Consider the following 9,942-nt stretch of genomic DNA (forward strand, 5'->3'; position numbering starts at 1 on the left):
GAACTTTATTTAGGGATGGTACTGATACAAATACAACAGGACAGTCACATTGTATTTAATTCCACTAAATGCAGTTTACACATCAGATACTATTGATTACTTTAACAATAAATTTACTGATTAATTTATAGCAACTATATAACAATATGGCTAATTTGGCTGAATTTTCTTGATTTAAAAAAAAATCATCATTATAAATAGAATACTTATAATAATATTGTGGGTTAATGAAACAAAATATGGAATGTTAAGATCCTGCTTTGTTATAATTTAAGACATTAATAATCATTTTAGAGAGGCTTGGCTAGGCAAGGTTAGGCAGGAATGGATATAGCTGCTGATGGGAATGATTGTATAACAAAGACCTTAAAATGACACAGCTGGAAATGTCTGAACTACATTTTTGAGTGTATATGTGAGGGTGCGTGTATATGTGCCCTCACCTTAGCCAGGCCAGCACGATGAGCTCCTTGACTCTCCATGTAGACAATGTATTTGGCAAAGTCTTTGAACTCCTCCATGGTGGGCCGGAAGGTCATTATCTTGCAACTGGGGTTCTGAGCGCTGGCTGGTGGTGGCGGCAGCTGAGAGGCTGGAGGTGGCTCAGAACCTGAAGTAAGGCCTAGTGACGCATCAGGGTCTGTAGGCTGAGCCTGAGTGAGATCTGGAACAGCATTGTGTTCCTGGGTCACCGTTGTGTCGGGAGTTTCAGCTATTGCTGGCTCCTGGGTCGGAATCTGGTCTTGGGCTGTACTGGGGCTCAGAACAGGATTTGAGGCTGGGGTGGAGTCCGGGGGTGAGGCCGGGGCAGAGTGAGGAGCCGGCACTGTGTCCATGGGCATGTCGGTAGCCATTGGGGAGTCTTGAAGGTTTGCAGGTAAACCTAAAAAGGAGAGCATTGACATTTAGGGCAATTCAGTCATTTTTTTTTACCATTTTCTTGGCGAACGACGAAATAATCCAACTTTCTCCAACATGACCACAAAACATAGGTGACTTTTTAAATGCTGAACAATGTACAGGCCAGAATTAACATGAACTAAGTACTGATACTGAAAAAACTGAAGAAGCTGTTAGTTGGGATTCAGAAAAAATAGCCCTACATTGAAACAACACGGGGAAGTTCACTGGTGGCGGCGTGTTGCTTCAAGTACCAGTGAGACGTGAAATATGTCTTATCAGATGCCAAAATACTTCACAACCATTTCTAACATTATGAGACAGGATTTTACAACTGTGGATAGTCCTCACAGCAGCAATTATTTTCAAAGATTATATCAATGCATTGCCCCCATTCCAAACAATGGGAGGGCTGTGTTTTTTCACACAGGGTGTAAGTCCGTCTGAACATAGCCTAAAGCTTGATTTATGCTTCTGTGTTGGAACGACGGCGTAGCTACGCAGAACTCTCTGCGTCGACGCAGACCCCTACGCCATAGCCTGACGTGCACCTCCAAAAAATCCTAACTACACGTCACGGCAACGCGGACCGCGGACCGCAAGGGCTGTGATTGGTCCGCTCAAAACGTCAGTTCCTCCGGCAGTTGCTTTTTCTGGTCTTTCTTCCTGCAACACCGCCATTGTTATTAATAATGAACAAAAGGTATGTGTTTTCTGTTATTAGCGCACATAACGCACATAGCGCAATGCTACATGCTACTGTGACCAACAAAAAACAAAAAAAACATGCTACTGTGACCGGAAGATAAACAAGGATACGGATATGACTCCTCTGAAACCACACACACCCCCTAGCGGCATGGCGGTGAATTGCAGAACGTGTTCCCTCGCCGCAGAACTTCAAAAAGGTCAACGACGGCGTCGGGCCGACGGCGTACCTACGGCGTCGTTCCGACGCAGAAGCATAACTCAGGCCTAAGTCACTCCTTTTCTATTCAACATACCACTTCCCAGTGACTTATATAGGTTAGAGTTAATGATCAAACTGGGGGGGGGGGGGGGGGCATCATATTTTATTTTTTATATTTCGTAAGTAAAATCTGAATCTGCAACATATCCAGTAACATTTATGTGTCATGTAAATTTAATGTTTCAATGTTTTCCTCTGAAGTAGAAGTCAGTCAATTTTTTAATTATTTTTTTTACGTGTTTAAGACTTTTCATGTGACTTTTTCCCTTTGGGATTAGCAATAATATGTCATGTTGATCCTTGTAAAATCTTTCCTCCTGGGAGCCTTTTGACCAAATCGGATTTATTTATTTTGTAACTCTGGCTGTGAAGGAAAATGCAAAAGAAAATGTCTCCCTAAATGGAAAAAGTGCCATTCATTTATTGAATATGATGAAACTGCATAACTTATGTACTGCAAAACATGCAGGAGCTGTCCAGCTCAGGCCATGGGGAACAGCCTGTGGTAACTGGACAGAAAGTGTGAGGCGCATCAATGTGCACACAGCCACGACTGTGAACTAATTAGCCGAAGACGCCCTACAACCAAGATCTCACCCAGAAAGAGTACTAGTGTCAACTTTTAACAGAATGGATGCATGGATGCAGTAATAAAAGAAAAAATGGTGAAACTCTTCAACATAGGATACTTCATTGCCAACAGGAGACTGCCTTCACTGTGTTCCCCAAGCTGCTGGCTCTCCATCACATAGTCTGCCTGAACCTCAGCACAAAATCAATGACCAGTCATGTTTGTGCTTCATTGAAGAGCTTCGAGGAAAAGACATCATCAGCCAGGTTCTTCTCCATCATGTCTGACTCTTCATTCTAACAATCAGTGAAGGACCAGGAGCTAATCTACTGTACCTACCTGTACCTACTGTTTGTTTCCCTGAACCATGCCCACAGCCGGGGCATTTAAGATGCCATACTGGCTTGACTGCTTAAGATTGGATTTGGAAAGTAGGACCTGAAAAAACATGTTGGTTGACTTTGGGTGGGATGCCACTGCCGTTATGCTGAGTGTAAACAACATAATGACCACCAGACTCCAGCATTTGTGCCCGTCCCTCATCCCTACTGCTCTAGACTATGTCAAGCAGGTTACTCAGCAGTAAGACAGCAAATGAATCCTACATGCCATCCACAAGAACTACACCTGCTCTGCAAAGGCCTCACAGGAACTTCAGGACATCAGCAAAGGGAAGAGATCTCTAATATGAGGTCAGGCAACACTTTAGGTACTCTTTAGCTCAGTGGTAACTAACCCTGCCCCTGGAGAGCTGCTGCCCTGCATGTTTTAGGTATCACCCCACTGTAACACACCGGATTCTAATTATTAGCTCGTTCCAGCTGTGTCTGCAATTTGTAATTATTAAATGAGCTGCTGTACGTTGTACGGAGAAATAAAAAGAAACAAGACGAGTTCAGAGGTGGGTGCTGATTCAGTGTGTTGATCAGAAGTATTTCAGACTACTACAGAATAGCTGCTGTGATGTTTCAGTATTTACAGAGCAAACTGACCCGCAGCAGATGTTGAAGCACGATGTGTAAAAGTGCACCACTGCGGCAGTAACCCACAGTATGAGCACAGATCCGCTTACAGAGATCCGCTAATGTTGTTGTTTTTTTTACATTATAATAGAATTCCTATAGAATTCAACAGAGGCGCACCGCTGCTGTTGAATTCTCAGTGCTGCTGCAAAAATGACTGTGCTTAAAGTAACGTGACGTTAACTACGTTGATCACTTGCTCGATTTCATTAGAAGTTGCTAGCAGCTAGTTAACCATATAACTTCGCTTTTGGCTTCGGTGTAGGTTAGGCCTCATAACACAACCTGCCCCCTCCCTTAATAAGCTACTGAAGTAGGGGGAGGACAAAAGCAGACAACCCAACTCTCCCGGATGTTTCGGGAGTCTCCCGTATATTGATACCGGCTCCTTGACGCCCGCAAATGAGACACAATCTCCCGGAATCTTGAGCGAGCACTAGAGAGTGACTGCGCGCGTGCACAAAAAAAAACGCTTTTGCGCATCATATGATATCAATGATATAATGTCACTGTGTGGATCATTAACCTTGTTGCAGTGTGCTCCCTGGTTATAGTTAGTGAACTATCAGCTTCTACCTGCTCAGATCTCACAGTCAGCAGTAGGAGATGAGGAGAGCAGCAGGGGAATCTAGCGCACAGTTTGTATGGTAGCCTAATGATGGAAAAAGTAAAACTGGTACAAAAATAAACCATTATTATTATTTATCTTTTATTTACAGAAAATACCTATTTTTGTGTAGCATACATGTGTATGTTATTTTGTTAAAGCTATCAGATATTAACATTTAGTTGTTTTGTTTAAATTATTATTTATAATTTAATATTACTTAAACAGCTCAGGGACATCCAAGCAGCAATTAAAAAAAATGTTTTTATCCGATTCATCGAAAAAATAATCGACTGATTAATCAATTATCAAAATAATCGTTAGTTGCAGCCCTATAATTTTTCACATTTTTCTTCCGGGGGAGCATACCCCCGGACCCCCCTAGTGTTGCTAGGTTACCAACACACAGCACCGCTGCTACAAAAAATTTCTAGGGGAAACACTGGGTGTGCACTCCTCCATCCACATGAATTAGAATGATATTTAAACTATACATAACCCACATTATAGTTATCGTTATAGTTATCGTTCTCGGTGTGGATGGTCCTTCGAGCTTCGTCTCACCAACAGCTTCTGTGCATGTGTATTTCAAAAGTCTAGAAACCAGCGTTTTAAAGGCAACGGTCACACTCTTAGACCTGTCCAACTGGCCTGAAGACACCACTCATGTAGTAACATTAGACAACGCTGAGATGAATGCTTTCATGGAGCATTTCCATCAGGTACATGAGACTAGAGGTCTTCATGGGTCTACTCAAACCTTGGGACTAGAGGCCTGACCTGGGACTCATATGAGTTCAGAGCCATGTTTTATATGGTCAATCAAGTCTGGGTGAGATCCCGATCTACTGCCAGAGGTACCGGGTCTGTTTAACATTATGTGTAATACACCAGAAAATCATCTGTTCCCACACAGTGGTACCTACACATGCAAATGTCCCGACTCCAAAGGTGAAGGGTCAGAGAGCAGAGGTCAGACTTGTTATTTATTGTTATCAATTATTACAGATTTTTTGGTTATTAGGCAAGATGCAACAAAACTGCAAAGCTGATTAAAAATGAGCCACATTTGTCGTTTATCACCATGACAGCAAGTGGACTTAAGTGCTGTTTCAATCAGCAAGAGAGGAATAACATTACCTGGATGTATTTTAAGACACAACACTGAACTATATATCTAGTGCTGTTTGAATGGATTCTGCACAGGAAATACCCAGAGAGGGGGACTGAAATGTCAGAACATGACCACAAAATAGGGACAATCTTTTTACTTATTTTTACCTCAGCACTTTACCACACTTGAAAAATATCCTGCTCTGTTTTTCTCACTCACCAGAAGTGACACTTTCTTTGTCATTGACACTGTTTCCCTTTTTATCTTTTTAGGAAGGCTACTTCTTACATTTGTTCAAGAGACATTTCCACCCCTAGTCCTAATATTGACAATATTGGCAACCAATGCTTGTTTATTACATGAATGAAAGATGTACACGGTGTAGCAGCCATAGGTGTTTAACTTATTAGCAACACTAAATACAACATACTTGCACTTTGATGATCACAAGACCAACAGCAAGTACAACCACATGAATACTGACTTTTTGTAAGTAAAGAAATATGGCACAGGAACCAAATTTAGACCAGTCACAATGCAAGCACAGTTCTTGAGTAAAGTTAAAATGTTCCTGGAAAAGTAACTGCAGATGATAGTTATTTAAAACTTCAGGTCACGCTGATTGAGGTCATGTCCATCACATTCAGTCAAGCGTTTTATCTCTAGCCTTGCTTTTGAGTTGTGTGTGTTGATAACAGCCTCAAATATCTGTCAGTCAGCAGATATTGGCCTATCCCAGATATATCAGTATCGGTGTGTATGTTGTCCTACATGGGGCAATTTATTTTATTTTATTTTATAAAGTTATATAGGCCGCATTTTATGCATACTTGATCCTTTCTCTTAATGCAAGTTAATTACACACATACACACACACACACTATATATAAAGTCTATTTACGTTTTTTATTAATAATAATTAAACTCCCTGTGAAGTTTACTGTTAAGTGCACTGATGTTATTTTGGACAATTAGGTTGATATTTTAGGGGATCATTGCAAAAAAATGTTTACATAACAATGTTAGATTTTTAACATTAGTATCGGCCCCAAAAGTCACCAAGTACTGATCAAGTTGTAGTGTTGATGCTGAATCATTCAAGAGGAAATCATGGTGCATTGAACACTCAATTATTTTGTCTTTTTTTCCCTATCTTGAAAAGAAAAAACAGGTTGAGATAAGATATTTTAAATTTTAACTTATACTGGCACTGTTAAAGTCAATCAACATTTTCTCAGTAGAAGAGTAATGAGATTGCCCCCAGCTGCAACACATAAGCAACTTTTAATGTTTTATCACACCATCCACCATATAGATGGATATAACAATGACATAGTGGAAAACAGATTTCAGCTTTAAAAGTGACATGACAAAAATGTAATGTAACCACTTCCTATCTGCATTTTCACTCTAACACATTTAATTTAAAATAAGATTAAATATCATGAGACATAAAAAGAAACACATCATTGCATCAAATATGCCCCGTATCCAACTGTTAATGTACAACTTCACACTTCTGCTACACGCATCAAAAACAGAACTAAACGAGGATATTGAGGTTTCTTACTTGTACTCAAGGTTCCTACTACTACAAGGCAAATGAGGCAGCAATCTAAAAAGTTATTTGCATTAAGCACAAACAACCTGTAGTGCAGGAAACATGCCATTAGTGTGCATCTACATTGCCAGGTTTCAGGTATCTGAATTAAAAGAGGAAGTGCATTTTTTTGCTAAATTTGACAAATATATACACAAATCTGTCTCAAACACAATGCTATTTCTTGACCAGTGAATGAAAACAACAAACAATGCACTTTCACGGTTTGTAATATTCACTTTTTTTTTTTTTTTTTTGCAAACCTGGATAACATCTTTAACATATAACTGATAAGCAGGGACCCTCTCTGTATGAGGGGGCTGACCTACTCACTATACGGAAGGCCACATGACCCCCAGCTGTCTAACCACAACAAAAAGGGGCCTACCGACCCTTTAACTCCATCTGGGCCTAGTTGTAATACTGCAGCAAGTGGTAAAGATGCTAACACTCTTGAGCTGAATGCATGTATCCCTCTCGGTAGTTGATTCATATCTGTGGCTTGGTGAGAGTAAAAAAACGAGTTGCCGTTTCCACAGACTGCTGTTGCTAAAGGCGACGATGGCTCTGCACAACTAACATGAACAGCTAGCTTTTAATCTAAGATGACAGCGGACAAGAAGAAACTGTGGCTGAAGCGTTTAAAACATGAAACAAAGGTGGTATTCACGAACACATCCAGTGCAGTCTGCATGAGTTGTAACCGTGCACAAACGCAAAACCAACTATACTATTAAAACCGAGCTACACTTCGCCGTCACCTCACGTTAATGTATTATTAGCTACTACGAGCTAGCATCAGGCTAACTACTTCCATGTCTGCATTTAGAAAAAAAAAAAACACCGCGACGACAGATATCACACATCACGATTAAAACAAGAATATGGTCTTCACGACTGAATAAAAAAAAGAATCCCGTTTGGGAAATATTACCTCCTGCAGCAGTTGTAACGCCCTCTCCCTGTTTTGATCAATCGATCTGGTTTCGTTTTGTAAAAATTCCCTGGATCGATTTTCTTCTAGCATTAGCTAGCAGAGGCTATTTAAGGCCACGCCCACTTCTGCAGATACGCTTAGTGATTGGTTGTCTGAGGCGATTGATAGAATTCTCTTCTCACAAACCCGGAAATATCATTGGTTCGTTCAGTTATTGACAGACATTACAGCCAATGAAAACAGACGCTCACTACTACTGAGGTCCTACACACTCATACTTAACGATGTGCACGCCACGCACGTAGACATCGCTGGGTTGCCAATTTTTCTTCCTAGGATGGCAAAGTCTTGACCTACTCTGACTCTAACTGGCTTGTACTCGCTGCCTTTGTTGGTTTGGTTGGTTAGGTTTAGGGATGTGGAGTGAGATCCATTCGGTATGGGTTAAGAATATTGAGGTAAGCCAATCAAAGGCAGAGTAGTGCGGTTTATGACTTGGCCATCCTAGGAATAAAATATTAGCACCTGGTTTGCTGAAGGCTGTAAAGCTATGTAGACCAGACAAACTGGTCCCCGTGTTCGTTGCATGTGTTCAAGAGTTGTTGTTTTTTTAATTCCAGTATTATAACAATACAAACATTTAAGGCACATTTTGTGATACCATAATTGAAGACGTTGAATCAGCTTGTAAGATACTAAGAGAAGCCAATACAATAAAACAAAATAAATAAATAAAAAATAAATAACAATGTGAGGGTGTCATTCTAGAAGGGCAAATAAGTCCAATAAAGAAAATAGTCTCTGGGCCTTATTGTTTGTCATGTAGTACAAGGATTTCTTGTATAGCTTGAGTTCATTCTTCCAACTGTTGATGTGGGGTTTCATCTTGAGGTATTTACATCTGTGAATAAAATGTTTCCCAAGTGAGATTAGATTGTTCACCAAAAAGTCCAAGTTCTTCTCCTTTAACTGTACTCCAACTTTAATAGACATCCAGTTCAAAGGGTGCACTGTTATTTGTTTGGTTAACGACCAGTTTTGAAATAAAGACCAAAATTCCCCCAACATGATCACATTCAAAGAAAATATGCTCTACTGTTTCAATGTCACTCTCACAAAATCCACATAAATAAATTAAATCTTACATGTAGGAAATGATTAGATGGATAGATATCATTTAATATTTTAAATGTCACCTCTCTAGCTTTGTGAGGGATTGGATAAGGTAAATATCTCTTCCTTATGTCTTGCCTCATCATTGTAATCACGCAGAACATATTTTCTTTTTAGCTGGTAAGGATAGTACTGTGTGTTTAAAACATTTCTAATGAATATATTAGAGAATTGTGTACTACCTAAATTGACTCCTTCTACACAGTGATCTCATTTCCGAAACAGTTGAATGCACCACCATTTGTTGCGTTATTGCTTTAAAGGGAATTGGAATGGCTTTAATTACTTTATTGTACTCTTTTAGTGAGCATTGAAGATTATATTTAATGGAAAAGTTCTCATGATTTAAAAAATTACCATTGTCATCTATTAGATGATACAGCCCAAATTCCATTATCCAACCACGTTCCCAAAAACAATGACTTTCGATTGGACACGACATATGTTATTCCACAAGGGTGAGGAGTAAAATTGTGTTTATATACCAGGTTTGTGTTCAAGTTAGTCCAAAACCCTCAACATCTTATAACACTAAAAGTCCTAAACCACTCTCTCTGAACCCTCATTTACTTTCTACCTTTGAAAGAAATCAGCTCTACACTCTAGATATCTATATTTTAGACAGTACTCCCCTGCATCTGTAAATATGTCCTGCATGCAAATTCCTATGCACAACTTTTAACTAGGTGTGGATATTGAGGTTTCTTATTTATACTCAAGGTAAGGCAAGTGAGGCAGCAGTCTAATAGGATATTTGCATGAAGCGTGACTAATATGTAGCGCAGGAAACATGCCACAAGTGTATAACTACATAGCTAGGTTTCAGGCATCTGAATTAAAAGAAAGCATAAATGCAAGTTATATTTTTGCAGAATAGCATACACAACATCTATCTCAAACACAATGTTGTTTCCTGGTCAGTGAATGAGAACATTACTTTCAGACTTGAAAAAATGGTGAAAATGTCCTTTAAAACTCTTTTCTTGGCAGAACTCAAAGCAATCAGTTACCTAATACTGCCAAAATAAACCAAAAACCCATTTTTCAC

General features: G+C 39.7%; 1 protein-coding gene across 2 annotated transcripts in view; it reads right to left on the reverse strand.

Moving 5' to 3' along the window:
• Window positions 1-7,931, reverse strand: part of kdm4b (lysine (K)-specific demethylase 4B) — a 52,117-nt gene extending 44,186 nt beyond the window's left edge. For both annotated transcript variants that reach the window (XM_062423921.1, XM_062423920.1), the window contains exons 1-2: window positions 7,719-7,931; window positions 444-883 (exon numbers count right to left, since the gene is read on the reverse strand). In XM_062423921.1, the coding sequence (XP_062279905.1) occupies window positions 444-854 (411 nt within the window). In that variant the 5' untranslated portion in view covers window positions 855-883; window positions 7,719-7,931. The remainder of the gene's footprint in view (window positions 1-443; window positions 884-7,718) is intronic.
• Between the last annotated feature and the right edge of the window lie 2,011 nt (window positions 7,932-9,942).

This window comes from Scomber scombrus, chromosome 8 (assembly GCF_963691925.1).
Source record: "Scomber scombrus chromosome 8, fScoSco1.1, whole genome shotgun sequence".
NCBI classification, from domain to species: Eukaryota; Metazoa; Chordata; class Actinopteri; order Scombriformes; family Scombridae; genus Scomber; species Scomber scombrus.